General features: G+C 42.2%; 1 protein-coding gene across 1 annotated transcript in view; it reads right to left on the reverse strand.

The window, feature by feature from the left end:
* TRPM5 (transient receptor potential cation channel subfamily M member 5) overlaps positions 1–21,757 on the reverse strand; it is a 71,945-nt gene that overhangs the window by 6,604 nt on the left and 43,584 nt on the right. Inside the window, exons 14-23 of the mRNA XM_054024674.1 lie at positions 20,474–20,619; positions 18,524–18,636; positions 17,568–17,663; positions 14,346–14,604; positions 12,656–12,774; positions 11,899–12,031; positions 7,101–7,275; positions 4,698–4,863; positions 3,352–3,530; positions 1,072–1,204 (exon numbers count right to left, since the gene is read on the reverse strand). Coding sequence (XP_053880649.1) covers positions 1,072–1,204; positions 3,352–3,530; positions 4,698–4,863; positions 7,101–7,275; positions 11,899–12,031; positions 12,656–12,774; positions 14,346–14,604; positions 17,568–17,663; positions 18,524–18,636; positions 20,474–20,619 — 1,519 coding nt within the window. The remainder of the gene's footprint in view (positions 1–1,071; positions 1,205–3,351; positions 3,531–4,697; positions 4,864–7,100; positions 7,276–11,898; positions 12,032–12,655; positions 12,775–14,345; positions 14,605–17,567; positions 17,664–18,523; positions 18,637–20,473; positions 20,620–21,757) is intronic.

Consider the following 21,757-nt stretch of genomic DNA (forward strand, 5'->3'; position numbering starts at 1 on the left):
ATGCTATATAAAAATCAACTAATTTTACTTTGGTTGGTCTTTATATCTCAAGGACAGTGAGAACTTTACAGCTCTCACAGGATGCATATTTCCAAACTAATTGCACTTTGTTTTTAATGTCTTGCTCCACATATAAGCTTTGGGAAGCACCTGAACTTCAGTATGTTTATCCAAACTAGGGTTGCCAGGTGTCCAGTTTTCGATTGGAACGCCTGGTTGAAAAGGGACCCTGGCAGCTCCGGTCAGCACGGCTGACTGGGCCGTTAAAAGTCTGGTCAGTGGCGCAGCAGGGCCCTGGCTCTGCCCAGCTCCCCGGAAGCAACCGGCATATCTGGCCCCTAGGTGCAGGGGCGATCAGGGAAGCTCCGTGTGCTGTCCCCACCCCCAACTCTGCAGCTCCCATTGGCTGGGAACTGTGGCCAATGGGTGCTGCGGGGGCAGTGCCTGCGGGCGTGGGCAGCACGCACTGTGCAGATCCATCTGGCCGCACCTCAGCCTAAGGACCGGACATGCCAGCTACTTCTGGAGCAGCACGGAGCCAGGGCAGGCAGGGAGCCTGCCTTTGCACTGTGGACTGGGAGCCACCTGAGGTAAGTGCCACCTGGGTGGAGCCTGCACCCCAACCCCCCTGCCCCAGGTTGGAACCCCCCCACACCCTAACTCCCTCCCAGACCCCGAACCCCAGCCCTGAGCCCCCTCCTGGATCCTGCACCCTGCACCCCCTCCCATACTCCTACCCCAGCCCTGAGCCCCTTCCTGCATCCAAACTTCCTCCCAGAGCCCACATCCCCTCCCACACTTCAACCCACAGCCCCACCCGGAACCCCCTCCTGAACCCCAGACCCCAACCCATTGCCCTAGCCCAGTGAAAGGGAGTGAGGGTGGGGGAGAGTGAGCGACGCAGGGAGGGGGGCTGCAGTGAGTGGGGGGGTGGGGCTCAGTGAAGGGGCGGGGCAAGGGTGTTCAGTTTTGTGCAATTAGAAAGTTGGCAACCCTAATCCAAACCTGCAGAGCAACAAGGTTCACCCATCACTGCATCAAAAAAATTTTGAAAGATGAATAGAAATGTACTTGTTAAATGTTTTCTTTAGTCTTTCATCGTTACTTTCTTTTTTCTTTTGTTCCAGGTTTGCGAGATAATTTTCTTTTTGGACCACCTCCCATGTTATGATTTTTTGATCCAGGCAGTCTGGCAGATCTCTTTCTGTGGAAAAAGACATAAAAAACACACCTTTATAAAAAGAAGTATGTGTGTTTGGGGGAGGGGAGGCTGCATGTGTGTACACGAAGGAGGGTCAGTGAGTTGTAGATTTGCCATGCTAAAATTTGGGAGATAAACTGTGGATTTACTATGGCAGAAGTGTCAGGTTACAGTGTAAAGAATTGTGGCTTACAAGTTTTCCTTTAAATGCAGTTTAGAGTCATTTCTTCACTGTAAGGGTGTTGATCTTTCTAAAAAACTATCTTGCCTTAGCCCAGATGTGACCTCATTCAAGACTGCTTTTATGACTGCCCCAGGCTTACTGAATTGTTACACAAATACTGCAGTTCGAAGGAATTTACAAATATTACAGGTTGGTTACTCATTGACTGTCAGACCTTACCAGCGTTCCCCAAATAGCAGTGAAGGAAAAAGAAAGACTCCAACAAAGAGAGGAGTGAGCTGACTGGCAGTTAGAAATAGCTGGAGGCAGGACACTCAAAGGCCCAGTCCTTCATTTATTTATTTGAGGTTTTACTTTAAAGGCAGGAAGCCCAGAAATACACAGAGGCTCAAAGGTGTTATGGAGAAAAAGCAGAAAGGATCCAAAGAGCTGGGATGAAGCTTCTACACAGAGAAAGTCTAAATGCCTTCCCTTAGCTCCTAACTCCTCGTTGTCTAGCTCTAATCCCATCTATATGGGGTTGACTCTTTGATTCCTTCTCCATTCCAGTCGGTCTTGAAGCACTTCCTCAAAGTCTGCATCTAATCAAATTCTTTTGTATAACATCCAACCATCTAGTTACAGATCTTTCAACCCTTCCATTACCCTCCATTTCTAAGTTTAACACCCTGTTTCCTATATAGTCTTATGATCTTGTTTTCACATGCCCAAACCGTCTAAGTCTGATTTCCCTCAGCTTTTCTGTATTTGGTGCCACCTTTACACTTCCCATAATTCATTTGCTCCAAACATGATCCGTCCTTGTAACTCTAGGCATCCATTTTCATTTCCACTGTATTCAAGATTTGCTCCTGTCTGTTCCTCAGTGTGCAGTATTCAGAGCCATACAAAAGCACAGGCCTAATTACCATCTTGTGGCTCTTCACTGCAACAGGCATTCTCCTATCGCAGATAACTCTGCTCACTTCTCTCCATTTGGTTCATGCGTTTCCTGTTCTGTTTATACTGCCATTATTCTGTACTATCGAACCTAGGTACTTCCCCTAGCTCCTAACATCCTTTGCAAACTCACCAGCCTGTTCTTCATGTGTGGGTGCTGATCAGGTTAGCTGAAGTTTATGTCAGGCTTTCTATTATAACCTCCCCTAATTGCAATTGTAGCCATATAACAGCCTGACAGTGAAACAATGGATACTTGTCTTTCTTGTATGGTTTGAGCATTGTTTTAAAGTATAGAAACAATGTTTTAGTTACATTAATAGCAACAGAATAGGAGGAGGAATCTGTTTTTTCAGGCTTGTTTAATATATAGTATTGCTATTTCAACAGTGGAATTTTGCATGCAGCCAGTTGTTAAATGTTTAGGCTTTTTATACAATGGCCATTTCCTTCCATGATCTAAATGGGATTTAACCTGTGGAGACTTGGGTTCAAATGCACTTTATTGTCTAGGCTATAATAATAATAAATAATAAGCAGTGTTCAAGCACTGCAAATAAAACATCATAAACTCAGCCTCTTAATACTCAAATATAAATGCATTTATTTATTTGATTTATAAAGACAAATGGATGGCCATGGAAACCTCTGGGCAATTGGACATCCTTTAATTTCATAATAACATTTTAAATGCAGTAGACAGCTCACACAACTTCCTCAAATGCCTGGGTAAAAAATGGACCTTGCAGCCTGCCTTGAGGGCTAATGTATCTGGCCATTTAATTATATTGTACAAAGAAAAGTTGATGCCTTGTGGGAAAACTCTAAGCCCTCTTATTTTAGAAGCTAGATTATAAATCATATTTTTACATATGTATTCTCACACTGTTTATGAATGAAGACATATCAATGAAAATAGAAGCTTTTGTTTTTTGAAAGTTTATTTGCACTCCTCTGTTTCTTATTCACCACTTGTGGTCAGGCTCCTCTGAATCACCTGGTTGCTAGCTGTTTGTTAACAACTCACCCAGATGTTCCTTTTTGTGCTCCGTCTTTTTGAAGATTCTTCTGAGAATCAGATGCACGTGGCTAATAATGATAAATGGTGGTGCCAACGCTGGACGACCATGGTATTCCACAATCAGGTTGTAACGCTGAAATTTCCAGAAGATGTCTGCGTTGCCCTGAACAACTTGAAAAGTATAACTTTAACCAAACAAAAAAAGTATGTTAAGCTTTCCCCCTCATGATCCTAAAATTTATTACTATAAAATCAAAAGTATCATTTTTTCTTTAGCCTGAGTGAATGCCACCCCACTGCTATCACTCTCTCATTGATCCTCTTTAAAATAAAAGATAAAGTATGTGCACCTCATTAGAGATTACATTACTTGCAGTAATTGCCTTCAGACAGTAGACAATAAGACACAAACCTTTTTAAAGATGGTAACTGTAATGTGCCAGAGTAAGGCTGTAGCCTTGTCTACACTTAAGTTAGGTTGGTATAGCTATGTCAGTCAGGGCCGTGAAAAATTCACATCCCATAGCTTTGCCAACCTAACTTTTAAGTGTAGACCAAACTTATATCAGGCAACCATACTGAGCCAGATCCTCAACTGGTGTGAATCAGCAGGGCCACCCAGAGGATTCAGAGGGCTGGGGTCTTCCCCCATCGCCGAAGACCTGGCACTTCGGCGGCGGGTCCCAGGGCGGAAGGACCCCCCACCGCGGGTCTTCGGGGCACTTTGGCGGCAGGTCCCGGAGCCGAAGGACCCCCTGCTGCTGAATTGCCGCCGAAGACCCAGAGTGGAAGAAGCTCTGGGGGCCCAGGCCCTGTGAGAGTTTTCCGGGCCCCCTGGAGCAAGTGAAGGACCCCGCTCAAGGGGCCCTGAAAAACTCTCATGGGGGCCCCTGCGGGGCCCAGGGCCTGGGACAAATTGCCCCACTTGCCCCCCCCTCTGGGCAGCCCTGTGAATCAGCACAGCTCCATTGACTATGTCAGCCCCTAAACCAGTCAAGGGATTCCCCTATGAGAGGATCCTCTATGGGCAGGTCTGCCAGGTGTACAGCTGCTTTCACCTGCAAATTTGTGTATATGTAGATTTTACCTGATTTTTTTGGTAAAAAGGAAAAAATGTTTCTTTTGTTTTTTTTCCTTTGAGGGATATAGTGAAAGGGAGAGGGGAAATTAAAAACTGTGTGTTCGTAAAAGTTTACCTGCAAAGTGAAGATTACCACTAATTAGTAAAATTGCTAATAGATCCAAAATGCTTAGAGAAGCATTTATGTATATGTATGCATGCATGCATTTTTATTAACCCTTCTCTTCCCATCCCATAATCCCCATCTCCGAATTAATTAATTGACACTTACCTGAACATAGCAATCAGGAGATTCATAAGTAGCACATTGGTGACCAATAAGAAAGTGACCAACAGAAGTATGACAAGCCAATTGGCATAGGTATTAGAACATAATGGTGAATTTTCCTGCGGACTCTGCAGAGTAGAGGTACAGTTCTCAAGACGCATGCGAGATGCTGCAATGGGGGGGAGGTAGGGGAAATAAAACAATAGTTTTATATGTGTGGATTGCAATTTAAGCTGTAATTGTAGTGTGGATAGGCATACCCACACTAGCTTTAACTGAGCTAGTACAAATAGCAGAAGAAGTGAAGATCCGGTGGCACAAAGCCTGGTGCAAGCTAGGAACTTAGGTTGCATACCCAGCGTCCCTGGTGGGCTTGTTCATCCCATGCAGATTTAGCTTATGCCACCAGATTTTCACTATAATTGTCACCTGTGCAAGCTGGATTAAAGCTAGCATGGGTTTGCTTTACCCTACAACTATATCTTAAATGGCAGTGCGGACATAGTGTGTTCTGCTGCCATGTTTAATCATTAAAATGGTAATGATAGCCTCTCAGTTTGTTTGCCATCAAGCTGATGGATTTGGCTCAAGAATTTAACATTATGCCTGAAGTTTGAGGTACTATATGTCATAGATAAGTAGAGTGTGAACTACGGCTGAATTAGCATCCCTTAACCTGTCTTCTTTTAAGAATGAGAAACTCAGACAACAAACAATGCATTTTCTGTTAAGCTACAAATCAAAAGCAGTGACTATTGATTACTTAATATGAGATATAATCTCTACTAGATGTAACCACCCGGGGAATCTCATTCTGAATGTCTCAGGTTTACTAGACTTCAAACCCCATGGGGATGCTTACACCAAGAGCCAGGTTTGTAGCTTCAGTTCTTAGAAGAATGACTTTCTACTGCTTGAGCTACAGGAATAATTCCTTCATCTGAAAGCAGCAGATGACTCAACTTTTTAGGTGGACAAGAGGGTAAGAAAGAGCCAAAGTTTCTAATGTGGGTTCAATATACACATCTATATTGTATATACAATGTGCCCTTGCTTTAGAAATGTGAGGGATATGCAGCTCCAGCAGGACTTACTTGACAGAGCTACAGATCTTTGCTGCTCCTCCAGTGCCAAGATGGCCTTCACAACTGGCCATTAGGAAATGTCCAAAAATAGGTTTTCAGAGTCTATTGAGGCCTATTGACTATTCCATTCATCTTAAGCAAACCCCTTCTGAGTGCCTCAGCGATGTTTACCACCTTGGAATTTTGCCTTTCAGGAAAATGTGCTTGAAGCTCCTTTAAAACTTTAGTTATTAATTGAACATCTAAGCCGATTTTCAAACTTCAATTTTCTTTCAGGAATCCTGAAAACAGATACTTGCAATTGTCTTTTTTATCATCCCCAGCCTGTCCTGTAAATCTTCTAATCTCTTATCAATTAGTTTAGAGTTCTTAGTTTTAGCAGCTGTGATCGCCTACACTCTTGCCTCCTAGCTGGCACCTCCTGGGTATGCATTTAACAAGAGAAAACTCTCCACAGGAACCTGCTGTCTTGACTTCCATGCTGTCTCTGACAGCTTCTCCAAGACATCTTTTCATCTGCTAATAAACAGCGTGAATGTGAGGGAAGGCTGGCTTGCTTTGTTTATTCCATTGTACCTCTTGGATCACTCTCTATTTCCTCATGCTTGATTTGAATTTAAATATTGTTAATGTTTGGCACTGCTGAGAATGGGGATTCTGTAGCATTCTATCAGATGTCCTTAGAATATGGTGTACTCTGTATTTACTCCATTTCTCCATGGGTAATGCCACCCTAGTACTCTTATGTTCATGTACTTCTGTTTCTGGTGGGTCAATTGGTTTGTTTTTGTATATTGTTTGAAATGCCTGACCATACGGTTACCAGCCTCATTCAATTTTGGATAATTCACTTTGAACATAAGGTGGTGCTGCCTCCTGATTGTGACTACATGCAGAGTTGCACTGGTTTAACTAAAGCTGTGATTTTTCTTAAAGCTGATTTAATTAAACTGGTGCAAAAGGCTGTGTAAGTGCTCTGATTTCAGTTTACATTAGGCTTATTTGGGTTTCAGTTAAGTCAATTCGGAACAGGTTTAATGAAATAAGTCATTGAAATAAGGTATCAACCCAAGGGTTTGCACCAGTTTAACTAACTTGGTTTAACTGTGTAGATAAGGCCTGCATTGATGCTGCAGCACAACTTGACAATATACATTTTAACATCCAGATATTGCAGTGCAAAATGTCATTACATCATAACATGCAGACTTTTTCCTACAGGACAAAGATAAGAAAGTGACGACCCCAGTCTGGATGCCTGTGCTCGGATTAATGGTACTTATTCTATGGTGGTCTGATCAGTTAAAAATCAATTTCTCACTGTCTATTTCATCCAGTGGAATCTGCCCAAATATCTGAAGGTAGGGACGATAAAGCACCCTTCTGAATATCCATTCTACTCGGCTGTCATCAGGATGGAGTAAGGCTTGAGTTGTCACACCATAGGCAATGAGCCACACACTCAGGAAAAAGAGAAAGAAGAAAACATCCTTCATCTAAAGGAGAGAAAAAAATGTTGACTGAAATTATTAATGTACAGAGCAGGTTTCTCTTGTTTCTTTAAGAACTTATTTTTTGAGGTGGAACGAGAGAAATTCTTGTGCCCTCTGCCATCATACTATTCTTGTTTTGTGATCAGGATTCGCCTTTGTGACCTTTTTGCTGACCATTCCAGCTAAGGGCATGTTTTAATTCAGACTATGACCCTTACATGATTAAAAATGTGCCTTATTGAGGTTTTCAAACACAGGTTTTCTGTGAGACCTTGCAGTAGGATTGACTGCCTTGTTGAAAACAGGATAATCTGAAGAGTATCTGATGTTCTGCTAAAACTCCCCATTCCAACACTGAATCCCAAATGATATTACTCACTGGAGAATTCTGAACAGCTGTTAGAATAAACGTTGACCCATGCAAGGTTCATGTAAATTTTGATTGGGTTTCTCTGCTGAGTAATATGGTTGAAGATTAGTTTTTAAGACCCTCTACTTTTAAACATTATGTTTCTCCAGAGAAGCAAAAGTAATTATATCCTAAAATACTTACTTACACTTGAAATATGTATTTGTTTTTAATAACTTTTTCCCATTGGAAAAGAAATATTGCATCCCATCCATATCTGATTTGAAACAGCCCATTAATGACTGTACATAAGAATGGGCATACTCAGTCAGACCAAAGGTCCATCTAGCCCAGTATCCTGTCTTCCAACAGTAGCCAGTGCCAGGTGCCCCAGAGGGAACGAACAGAACAAGTGATCCATCCCCTGTTGCCCATTCCCAGCTCCTGGCAAACAGAGGCTTAGGGACACCATCCCTGTCCATCCTGGCTAATAGCCATTGATGGACCTATCCTCCATGAATTCATCTAGTTCCTTTTTGAACCCTGTTATAGTCTTTGCCTTCACAACATCCTCTGGCAAGGAGTTCCACATGTTGACTGTGTGTTCTGTGGAAAAATACTTCCTTTTGTTTGGTTTAAAACTGCTGCCTATTAATTTCATGTGGTGACTGTAGATTCATTTAAATTAGATTTTATGATTGGACAGCTAACTGAAAGCCTAGGTATTTTAATCTTGCAGGAGATCATTTGAAATTCCAGTTAGTAAAACAAGCTAAAACAGACAAGAGATAGTGGGAGTATCTCAGACTTTTGCCAATTTACTTTATGGCCGGAGATCATTCCAAATTTGTCTATACATGGGGACTGTGATGTTGCGGTTGCTAAAAAGGAGCAGTGAATGATCTGGAAATATATCTGTGATCTTTATTTGCTACTTGAATTTCATTAAATAACTGGATTTGCCCTATTTTAGAAACTACTAGTGCTACTGCAAGATGAATAAGGAGTTAAGCAGTTTTGGCTCGCCTTTCTATTCAAGGGGAAAAGTCTGATGTTATCCCATTTGATATATCTTTGGAGCCAATATCATTTAGTGAAATACGGTTCTTTTTCTTTGATGTAGGGCTCAATCCTGTACCACTGAAGATAATAGGAGTTTTTCCCATTGACATGGATGAGAGCAGGATCAAGTTCATATTTTATGGCCTTCTCAAGACTAGAGCTTTTGTTCACCTTGTAAAATGTTAATTGATTCTGTGACTTAATACAATTATAAATTAGGGCTGTCAATTAACCGCAGTTAACTCATGCAATTAACTCAAAAAAATGAATCGCAATTATAAAAATGAATTGTGATTACTCGCAGTTTAAATTGCATTATTAACAAATAGAATACCAATTGAAATTTATTAAATATTTTTGGATTTTTTTTTACATTTTCAAATATATTGATTTCAATTACAATACAATATAAAGTGTACTTATATACAATATAAAGGGTCAGAGTCTGAATGAAAACATTTTTTATTACAAAGATTTGCACTGTAAAACTGAAACAAAAGAAATAGTATTTTTCAATTCGCTTCATACAAGTACTAGAGTGCAATCTCTTTATCATGAAAGTGCAACTTACAAATGTAGATTTATTTTTGGTTACATAACTGCACTCAAATAAAACAATGCAAAACTTTAGAGCCTACAAGCCACTCAGTCCTACTTCTCGTTCAGCCAGTCGCTAAGAGAAACAAGTTTATTTACATTTACGGGAGATAATGCTACCCACTTTTTATTTACAATGTCACCAGAAAGTGAGAGGCATTCTCATGGGACTTTTGTAGCTGGCATTGCAAGGTATTTACGTGCCAGATATGGTAAACATTCCTATGCCCCTTCATGCTTCGGCCACCATTCCAGAGGACGTGCTTCCATGCTGATGACGCTCATTAAAAAATAATTCGTTAATTAAATTTGTGACTTAACTCGTTGGGGGAGAATTGTATGTCTCTGGCTGTTTTACCCGCATTCTGCCATATATTTCATGTTATAGTTGTCTTGGATGATGACTCAGCATATATTGTTCATTTTAAGAACACTTTCACTGCAGATTTGACAAAACACAAAGAAGGTACCAATGTGAGATTTCTAAAGATAGCTACAGCACTCGCCCCAAGGTTTAAGAATCTGAAGTGCCTTCCAAAATCTGAGAGGGACAAGGTGTGGAGCATGCTTTCAGAAGTTTTAAAAAAGCAACACTCCAATGTGGAAACTACAGAACCCGAACCACCAAAAAAGAAAATCAACCTTCTGCTGGTGGCATCTGACTCAGAACATAAAAATGAACATGTATCAGTCCACATGCTTTGGATTGTTATCAAGCAGAACCCATCATTATCATGGACGCATGTCCTCTGGAATGGTGGTGGAAGCATGAAGGGACATATGAATGTTTAGCACATCTGGAACATAAATATCTTGCAACGCCGGCAACAACAGTGCCATGAGAAAATCTGTTCTCACTTTCAGGTGACGTGAACAAGAAGTGGGCAGCATTATCTCCTGCAAATGTAACCAAACTTGTTTGTCTGACCGATTGGCTGAACAAGAAATAGGACTGAGTAGACTTGTAGTCTCAAAAATTTTACATTGTTTTATTTTTGAATGTAGTTATTTTTTGTACATAATTCTACATTTGTAAGTTCAACTTTCACGATAGAGATCACATTACAGTACTTGCATGAGTTGAATTGAAAAATACTATTTCTTTTGTTTTTACAGTGCAAATATTTGTAATAAAAAATATAAAGTGAGCATTGTATACTTTGTATTCTGTTATAACTGAAATCAATATATTTGAAAATGTAGAAAACATTCACAAATATTTAAATGGTATTCTATTATTGTTTAACAGTGTGATAAATTGCACGATTAATTTTTTTAATTGCTTGACAGCCCTTTTATAAATGTAGTAGACCCTGCACAAACACGTGTTCATAGTGATGGTTTAACCTAGTGCTCAGCCTGGAGGAGTTGGGAGCTGCAGTTGTGAGTTACTCTCACTTGCATTCTGTAAGCATAATTTGCAATAAAAACCTATAAGTACGGTGTATGTGATACTACACAAGCATTAATATATGGTTTTCATTTATCCTCTTGGTACTCCAAGCAATGGGATATAAGTGTTCCAGTTATTCCAGTGGTGCACAGATGTGAACAGTCTGGTAGCTTTTAAGTTTATTAATCTTAAGCCTTGTCTAGAATAGAGTTTCTGCTGAGCCCTAGGGTGAGCTAGGATGGGAAACAAATGTTTGTACATGGCTATATTAGCATTTACAGTCAGATTAATTCCATGTTAATTGTTAACATGTGCTGTTTGACCTCTATGATTAACATACCCAAATAAAAACCACCAAACTGTTCAGGTCTGTACCCACGTGCAGTAACTGGAACTTTTGTACATTTCCTGCAGCTGTAGGGTAGTAAATGAAAACACTGTATCAACACTTCTGCCTTATAACACACGGAGTACTAACACATTCTCATTATAAATTATGGTTAGAAAGCAGCTCCTACCTCCGCCAGGCACTAACCCAGATTATCTCTACAGGGATATGTTCCTCCCTGCCACTGACATAACGGTAGAGTTCTTCTGGAACTGGCTTGTCTCCCATTTCAGATTCTTTTCCCCAAAAGAACACAGGCCCAGCTCCTCAAAAGTATATAAACACCTAACTCACCTTGAAATCAACAGGACTCAGAAGCCAAAATATCTCTAAGGATTGGAGCCCCAACTCCTGAACCCGACAAGCAGTTATATTTAAACCGAAAGGGAACAGGAAAAGAGAGACCAGGACAGTGGGGAAGGAGAAAGAAAGAAATGGCAATCCCCCTGTGCAGCCTCCCAAATTGTAAGGGAGTAAAACAGGGGAGAACAAAGAAAGAAGAAAGAAACAAAGGCCTCGATTAACAGTTGCCCTGCACTTTTGTATAATCACTTACAGTTGTGCTAACTGGGTGTAAAATGCATTGGGGTAAATGACTACACAAGGTGCAAGGCAATGCTGACTTGGATCCAAAATCCGTGCTACAGACCTCTTTGAGAGGAGCCACATCTGGCTGGTAATAGCTCTTAATGATGCTGCAATATAAGCCAAACGAGAGGACTTTAAAAAAGCAGAGTTATACACTGACTTCCTTAAAATTATAATGCTCAAATTTTTGTTTTGTTTGTTTCACTGCAGAATCCACAAGAATCTCTCTTTGGGAGAGCTCATACTCACCATTCTTTCCACAATTATGATCTTTGGCCCTAGTTGCTTGTGAATGGCAAAAATATGTATAAGCCTCAGAGTGAACACCATGAAATCAATGGCAAGTACTGTACGGCCGGCTTGAAATGTTGAGTTCAGCATTCTGCAAAACAGACCGAATGAAACAGCCTCAAACACCACTCAGGCACCTTATTTCTAGAGTTATACATGTTGATTCAATGTGGAATCTAGGCAAGGAAAGGATGTGTGCGTAGGGTTTGTATCTCACATGAGCCACAACCATCACACTGTAAAAAGAATGTACCATCTGCCAATGAGCAGCATCCAGCTACTGCAGGAACACCGGCCTCCCCATGTCAGCTGTGGTGAGGCCATATAAACCACTAGGGCTACAGAGAGGTGAGATAAGTGAGTACATCGACTTGATGTAGTCATAAAGAGGAAATGGTGTTTCCCTCTGCAAGTGTTTCTATGTGCCAGATACGTTTTTCTGTAATCTGTGTGACAGCCTCTTTAGGCCAGTGGAAATTTAGAGCTCAGAGGGGTGCTTTCAGCCCATTTTACCACCAGTATAGACTCTACTGTCTCAAAACTCATGAAAAATAAAAGCCACCTGCACCTTCCCTCAGATGCATGCATGAGCCTCCTGTGGACTGTGGCAGGAATAGTCCATGTTATAGTACATGCCTGCCTGGCTCCATATGACAGATATCTGACCATGTCACATAAAATGGATACAGGGGCAAAACTCTTGGAAGACACCAACCTGCAGGTCACTCCAATTATAAACAGAAAGATGGCCACCATATCACACTTATTCCAGTTATCCTCCACGTACAGTTTAAATTTCTTAATTAAATTCATGTCTTCATCTGTAAAGAAACTCTACAAGGGAGCAACAATTGTCAGTGTTAGCTTGCCAGCTCTTGTGATTTCAGTGTGAGTCCTGTGATGTTTGCTGTTTTTCTACAAGCCCCAGTTCCTCAAGTCAAGTGATTACATGAGCATCTCAGCTTTTTCTTTTTCTTTTGTAAAGAAGGTCTATTTCTGACCCCCATGGTAATAGAGAAAAGCTTGAAAACATGACCCCACTGCATACTAGAAGCTCAGGCCCCAGAAAACAAATGAAAATAACCCAGCATATATTATTTTTAAAAAAATCTCATAATATTTAAATTAATCTCATGAGTTTTTTGGAGGTTGACTCAATTTTTTTTCAACATTGGGGGTTGGCCACATTTGTTTCTGTTTTATAACAAACTTTTCAATCAGACTGATCTCAATGTCCAGGCATGGGCTCCTAAAGAGAGTATTCAAACCCTGGATTCTTCAACTGCCACTAACTAGCTTTGAGCATCCAGACAGCAGTTGGCTCTCTTATTTAGGTGTCCCTGTCTCAAAATTGGGCTCTTGATGCTTTACGGCTGTATTACAAACAATCCTCAGCCCAAACATCCTCTGTGATCACCTTAGTGCTACAGGATACAACAGTCCGATATAACATCTTTAAAATATGCTCAGCTGATTTGTGACAAATTGGTGGTCGCCCTCCGAGCTTTCACAATGTTGCAAGCCATGGCCGTTCAGAACTTCCTAATAAAAGTGAGGCTATAACCCTGATCCTCATACTTCAGAAACCCTGGCCCCCTATTGCTTGAGCTAAAGGAGAAGGCCCACTAATTCTTTTAGGGTCAGGATCTATGACAACAAGGTAAGCAGTCCAGGTACCCCCCAATAGAGGCCATTTGTGTATATACAAACTAGGCGGTTCCCTACAGTATTGTAGACACACCATTTCAGCTGCTAAACCAGGCAGCTGAGGATATTCTAAAAACAATTGCAAGATTAATGGAGAAATCTTTAAAAAAATCTAAACATAACCTAATGGCCTGAACTGAAAAGCATTTTAGAAAAACAAAAGTTAAACTGTTTAAGAGGCAAACTCATTAACCTCTTCACTCCTGAGTATAAATATAGATACAATTCTGGAGGAAGTGGGAGGGAGGCAAAACAGTGGCAGATGGGATCATTCCAAGAGGAGGAAGTAGGGTGGATTAGCAATTCTGGGGGAATGGAGCTTGGATGTGGTGAGCAGAGCAGGATAGGTAAACAGATAGCTTTTAGACCAGAGGAAGGACTCAGCAATCCCAGAGCATCAGCAAATGAATATTGCTAGCAGCTGGAGCTTCTCCTGGAAGAATAAGGGGTAGAGCTGCAGCTGTGTGTGATGGAGGACTGGCATGTTAGCTGGATGTATGTGAGGAGGAAATACACAAGCCTCTCTGGGTAATGAAAAGGTACAGAGCAATGAAAATTTTTCAGTGTTTTCCTTTGTGAAGCTGTCCTTGACATTTCACCTCTTGAAGACAATGGGATTACACAGCCTGTAAATCATCTCTGAATCTTACTACTTGAATTTAGCACAGTATTGTGAAGGTATGTATAAGGTTACTGACCTGTCGGATTTCTTCCAAGACCAATGTAAAAACCCAAAAGTAAAGTATAATCTCCTTAACAGAAGGCCCCTCAGGTGGTGGTGGTTTAAAATCCAGTAACAAGACATAGGTAAATAGAAACAGAAAGGCAAAATACATGATAACATTCCCCATAAATACTGTTACAGGGGCATTCCAAAACTTTTTCCAGCGAGTAAACATGAATGTTGCCCATGCTATGTTTTCAGAAGACCTCCGCTTCTCTAATTTGGCATCTACCCTGTAAAACAAAGAGAGCAAATTATAGTGACAGCTTCTTAAAATCTGTTTGTAAAAGAACCCTGGGCCTGATCCTGTGCAGTGCCGAGGGTCTCCCCGGAGCTAGTGAGGGCCAGCTCTGCAGCTGGTGTATGTTAGAGGCGCTCCATTGAAATCAGTGGAACTATACTGATTTATGCCAGCTGAGGATCTGGCCCTGATAGTGTAAGTTCTCCTTGAAGTCACTGGAAGTCTCTTGTCATAACAGAAACACTGCCAGGCAGCATTTAAGCTTTGTATGTTTTAAAACAAAACTGTACCAAACCTTTTACATCTTTTCATTCCTTTAGCTCAGTATTTGCTTTTCAGTACAGTGGAGTAGGTTTGCTTAGTGTTTGTTTGGTTTTTTGGTTGTGTGTGTGTGTGTGTGTTTGCGTGTGTGTGCACGTGTTTTGTTTTTGTTTTTTGGAGGAGGGCTAGGGTTTAAACATACCCCTTGAGCATTTGCAACACAAACACTACAGCATCATACTAGTGCATGAGGACCAAAAGGGAAACAGATTCGTTACTATTCATTGTCCAAAATGAGAGCGAGACGTGAAAAGCGAACAGGCGCCATAAATGCTGACAAATAAATTTATCTTCTAAAACGTATTTTGTTTCTGATTAAACCAAGGTACTATTTTTCACATAGGTGAGGACTTTCTTTTTAAATATATGATTTTAAACATGTGTGTTCCTTTAGGACCAGACTGAAATACCCTTACTCACATCGAGTAGTACCGCATTCCTCAAGTAGTGTTGCTGAAATCAATGGAACTATTCAAGAAGTGAGGTATTACTCAATACGAGTAAGAGTATTTCAGTCTGGTCCTAGGCTTAAAGTTATAATGACTCACTCAAAAGTCTGACAGGAGTTTTCAGTAAAGAAGTCAGGCTTGTAAATTATTAATGTAAGCGCTGGCTGCACTGTGGTTGCCTGAGTGTTATGGGAACTGATGGAAAATCTGGCCATATACCTGCAAAACATGCTGCAGTCGTTCAGTATATAAAGTGCTATATAGTGTAAATGTAAGTTATTCTGTGCGGATAATGGAAAAACCCCATATTTGGCAGCAATCCGATTCAGTAAAATCTCACGCTGTATACTTTTTTTTTTTTTTACTTTAGTGTCTCCCCTGGCTGTACTTGTTTCCATCTAAATTGCTGTCTATAGACTAAGGATGTTATTGCACCTGTAAGTTTGTGTTCCTTGACATGAAGGAGATCACTCTTTAATAAAGGATGTGCACGCTGGGGAAAGCTTCCTCTGCAACTCAAACAAAACACAAAGCAATTGATTCTACATGGGTTTTTTATTTCTCCTGGTACTATTTCTAATTTCTAAATATTTTAATTCATAGCCAGCCTGTTCTCCCTGCTTGATTCTCTAGGAGCAGTTGTCATAACGCTAAATTTATGACATGAGCACAGCCATTCCCATGGCAACAGACTGATGTCGTAAACAAATAATTATGACTTGGGATTCAGAAAAAGAAACAAACCTGGGAGGGAGAGAAATCCCATATTAACATAAACTTTTGAGACCATAACAAATGGAACAGAAAACATACTGGCCAAGAACCATATCCCTCCCTTTAATATGAGGACATCAAAACGTTTCATAGACATGAATTAATAATTGCTTTCTTCAGAGAGAGGTGCTATTATATCCATTTTATGGATGATGAAGCAGAGAAACTAGTGACTTTTCCCTAAGTGTCATTAGTTCAATGTCAAAGCTAAGAATAGAAACAGAGTTCTGACTCTGTCCACTATAGGACATTCCCTCAACTTCAGTTTTTCAGACCTTTCAAAGAATGCTAGTGAAACAAAATCAAATATGTGGATGATTTAATCATGTTTGTGGTACTGCATGTGTCTGATCCAGGTATTCAGCACCCTTTAGCATCAGTGGGAGTTGTGTACTTATCACAAGGAAAATCTCTTTCCTGATTTATGGTGAAAACCTCTTGGCCGCCTTCAGATCTAAAACAGATGGGTTTTGTGGTTAAGACACTAGACTGGCACTCAGGAGATCTGGGTCTGCTGCAGAATTTGTGTGCGTCTGTGGCCAAGTTAAATAACCTCCCTCTGCCTGGATCCCATTTGCAGAATGGGGATGATAATACTTTGCTTTCTCCAGTCCTACATCTTGTCTATTTATAAATAAAGGATATGCCTATGCTATAAGGGAAGGTGTGATTGTAGCATAGGTAGGCATACTTGTCCTAGGTTTAATCTAGCTAGCATGGGTAACAATAGCAGTGTAGAGATGGTGACATGGGTTCAGCATGGGCTAACAACCAATCACAGCTTTCCCTTGCCATACCCTCAGCACCTCAGCGCAAGGCCTGTCTCTTATTATATGTGTCTCTATCACTTAGCCCGAGAGGATTCTGATTGGGATAGAAACGGTTAGGTGCTACTATACTAAACATAATTATTGTGGATTTGGCTGTGAAGACCTGGGTAGAGAGGGATAAAGTATCATAAAGTTCAGATCCCAAAGTTGAATGAGTTCAGAGTCTGCTTTCTGCATGTCTTTCAGCAGCCTGCTACTCAGACCTGTGCAGTTTTAGGCCTTAAATCCAATACACAGCGGGTGTCATTAGCTGAATGGAATGCTAAGAGGAGACTTGAGAGAATCTGGCTAAAACACCGGCCATCAGTTCTGTCAGTATGAGCTGTATAGACTGACTGAAGTTGCTTTGTTCATTTAAAAATAATTCTATGCTCCTATTTATCTCCCTCTTTCCATATACACAGTAATAACATTAACAACCTCGGCGCAGGGGATTTTCTGAGGATTAATGACTGACAAGGGCACCTCAGCTGTCCTTTGGGTTACCAGCTAGTCATTAATCCCCGAGAAATGTCCTGTGCTTTGACTGTTGTGTCTTAATTCAACTTCCGAATTATATTAACAGACTGACTCAGACTTACCTATCCCCCTCCTTGGAAAAAAGCAAAGTCCTTTCTGTGTCTAGGCTCTCTAGCTCTCTGAATGTCTCTGGCTCATTCTTTGATTGTACTTGTTCACTGTAAGAAAATATAATTATTATTGAAAGATGATGGAAGGCAGCTCTTCACTGCTGAACTGAGAGCTGTGCAGCTACGTTACAGCAGCCTGGCCTGGGATCTCTCCCCGGTAAGAGGCTCTTATGTGGCTAGAGAGAACCGGCCAGGCTGTGTATTTCACATCCTGTAGGGGGCAAGCTGAAGATCCAGCACAGAAGGGACCCTACAAAAACAATGAGTTCGGTGGCACATTAAAGACTAACAGATTTATTTGGGCATAAGCTTTTGTTGGTAAAAACCTCACTTCTTCAGATGCATGGAGTGAAAATGACAGATGCAGGCATTGTTATACATGAAGAGAAGGGAGTTACCTTACAAGTGGAGAATACAGTCACATTTTAAGCATAGTAGGGGGCTGCATGAGGCCCATCCAACCACTAAATACCACTTAAGGCTTCTTAGGTTTATGTCTACACTGCAGCTGGGAGGTGTGATTCCCAGACTCCAGCTAGCTTTGCTGGAGATTGCAGCACAGGTGATGGCTTGAGCTAGCTGCCTGAGTTCACGTCTGCCTGCTCTGAGCTCCTGCCTGTGTGGCAACATCTACACTACTTCTAGCACACTAGCATGAGCCGAACTAGCACCAGTCTCTTTACCCACGCTGGGAATGACCTCTCACAGCAGCAGTGCAGATATACCCTTAGGGCTTAATGGCTGACCAGCCCTTCTGTTGGCCCCTCTGCCCAGAGTTAATGTCACCCTCCTTTCTTTCTGTGATTATTTCTGTGTGCGCTATATTTTTCACTTAACTTTCTCTTACTGATTCTTTCCCCCCCACCTCCCCGGGACAGCTTTGACAGACACAAATGTTTTGTTTATACCTGAATGCTATTAGATTAGTGTAGATTAGAAGAGGACACCAGAATCCACAGATTAACTTCAGGATCGGAGTGCTTGTTGACATGTCTCCCCACCAGATTTTTGTCAAGAAGGCCTGAAAGTCAAAGAAAAAGAACAGAAAGTAAACCTGGCTTTGACGCAAAGCAAGTGAACATGGAGCTAAATCATGTTTTTCTTCTATGGAACGTTGAAGGGTGGGGCAAGAAACACTACCTAAAACTAGATTGTGGGTATATCTTCATTGCAGAGTTAACTCCAGTTGTCTACACCCTCTTACTCCTCACTAACCTAGCTCCAGGGAAAGTACCTATGTCCGTGTTGGCACAGCTCTTGTTCATGTATAGCACTAAGACAGGGATGGGCAAACTTTTTTGGCCCGAGGGCCACATCGGACTTGCACAACTGTATGGAGGGCTGGGTAGGGAAGGCTGTGCCTCCCCAAATAGCCTGGCTCCCTCCCCCTATCTGACCCCTTCCACTTCCTGCCCCCTGACTGCCCTCCTCAGAACTCCTGACCCATCCAATCCCCCTCATAGACTCTAAGGTCAGAAGGGACCATTATGATCATCTAGTCTGACCTCCCGCATAATTCAGCCACAAAAGCTGACCCACCCACTCCTGGAAGAATTCTCTCCCTTGACTCAGCTGCTGAAGTCCCCAAAAGTCCCCTGCGCCTTGTCCCCTAACCCTAACCCCTCCCAGACCCCCGCCCCTAACCGCCCCCAGGACCCTGCCCCCTATTCAACCCCCCCTGTTCCCTGACTACCCCCCCAGAATCTCCTGCCTCTTATCCAACACCCCAGCCCCCTTACCAAGCCGCTCAGAGCAGCATGTCTGGCAGCCGCGCCGCCCGGCCGGAGCCAGACGCGCTGCTTGGCAGAAGCGTGCAACCTTGCCACCCAGAGTACTGCTCGTGCGGCGGTGTGGCTGCAGGGGAGGGGCCGGGGGCTAGCCTCCCCGGCCGGGAGCTCAAGGGCAGGATGGTCCCATGAGCCAGATGTGGCCCGTGGGCCGTAGTTTGCCCACCTCTGCACTAAGACTTTGGGGGACATATCCCATGGTTCTTTGCACTGCAGTAAACTGAGCTGATCTATGAATTCTTTCCCAGTGAATTACAGGAGAATTTATCTCCTTTCTGGGCACATGGGAGGGAATTGTGGGAAGATGTTGGAGGACTTAGCAGCACTTGACTGGAGCTAGCCTGTGTCCATGCTACAGAGTGATTGTGATAGCAGCTGATGAGTTGTGCTAACTTGAGTTGTAGCCTCCACACCCTGATGGGCAGCAAACTTGAGATAAAAGCACCACCACACTTAAGGGTTTTGTGTGTCGACAGGACCTTGAGTTGAGGGCAACACTGAAGTTATAATTAGGGTTGCCAACCCTCCAGGATTGCCCGGGAGTCTCCAGGAATTAGAAATTAATCTTTCATTAAAGATTGTCATGTGATGAAACCTCCAGGAATATGTCCAACCAAAATTGGCATCCCTAGTTCTAATTTGTCATGAAGGAAAAACCCTTTGTTGGGCCTAACACAGCCATGTGATGGAGTCACCCCACATCCCTGTACAGTTTCATTACAGATCCTGGCTTCAGTTGTGAAATGGAAAATAGGAGATGCATTCCAGTGCTCCTCTGTGAGCAATTGGGTGAGAGAAAGCAGGGAGTGGGTGGGGCCAGAGCTTTGACCTCTTCTCCACTGTTGGCCTGGCTGGACACCAGGAGGTGAGTATGCTGCTCTGTAACGCACTGCAGTAGAATACTCCCTTCTCTTATTGCCTCAGGGGAGCACTGGAGGAATTCTGCCTCAACAAGATGTTTCCTGGGAGGGTGCAGTTTATCCATGAACTCCTCCTTTGTTCAGGGCTGTGCCTAAAAGTACAATGCTGCCCCTAGAAAGTCACAAGGGAATTTCCTTGCATTTTGCTCACCTGGACACCATCGTGTGCAAAGAAAGACTTAGCATCTGCTTCTGTGGCCAAGTGGAGACAGGTCGTTTTGCTCCAGTATTGGTTTTTCCTCACCAGTAAAGCAAATGCTCGTTCCTCACTGTTGTGATAGCATTCACTGAATAGCTCTGCCAAGTGAAGGAAATTCATTTTCCATGACAGACCCACAGCTCACAGCTCTATATCTGTGCATACACACTGGGGCAGGAGAGAGAACTTGTGTATTTCTCTTGGGAAAAGAGTCAAAATTCAGGGAATTGTGGTAAAAATGCATTTGAAAATGTCTCCTTAAATTTAAGTATTTACAAAAAGCCAAAATCCTTCATCCCCCTTAGGTGCCCATTCATTGCCCCTTTCTTGCCTACATGGTTTCTTCTCAGTCTTGAGTCTGTTTAATTTTTTTCTCACCTATTTGACTTTTTATTGATAAATTTCTCGTCCCTCAGTTCATCCACAGATTACATAAAAGCCCCTTTTACATGCACACAAATACACATTAAAGGCCCAATTGTGAAGCCACTTCATATGCAGAATTTGATGCAGTATCAGGCACAAACCAAACTGTGGTAGGTTTTCTTACACACTGAAGAACCTGATCCTTCAAGGTGCCAAGTGCCCTCCACTCCCATGGGTAATCCAAGGGAAATGAGGGTGCTCAACATCAGGCCTTACCCAACTAACCATGGGTTTCAAGCCACAGATCTGTTGCACACCAACGTTGGCCCTTTTAGGGCAAAATTCTTTAACAGGAGCTGGCCTTTGGTCTTAGTGCTCAGTTGCTATTGTAATGGGAGCACCAGGGGAAGTAAGTCACAGTGTGCTCTTGTGTCTGAGTTGGCTACTGTGTCCGTCACTCTACTGATCTTCCCCCCCCCCCCCACTCCAGAGCATTTCCTATCCCTGCCTTCACCACCTCAATCACTTTGGCTTTTCAATGTCAGTGTTTTTTGAAGTTGCCTGATATAGGAGTTTATTTTGCAGCATCCCTTGAATATGCTCACTGAAGTACATATCGTTGTCAGGACCAGATTAAGACCTAGGCACTGTTGGTTTTATCCTGGGCCAATGAAGTTAATGGAAAGACTTCCATTGATTTCAATGGCCCTACAGTCCTTTGCCTAGGACTCTAGCATTCATGTGATTACACCAGAGTCTTCATTCTGATTTTAGAAACAAAAAAAAAGTCTAGATCTCATGGTTGCAAAGACAGTCTTGAAAATATGACCCTTGTATAAACGAATACAGTGATGTCTGCCTGACCATGCT

Source organism: Malaclemys terrapin, chromosome 4 (assembly GCF_027887155.1).
Source record: "Malaclemys terrapin pileata isolate rMalTer1 chromosome 4, rMalTer1.hap1, whole genome shotgun sequence".
NCBI classification, from domain to species: Eukaryota; Metazoa; Chordata; order Testudines; family Emydidae; genus Malaclemys; species Malaclemys terrapin.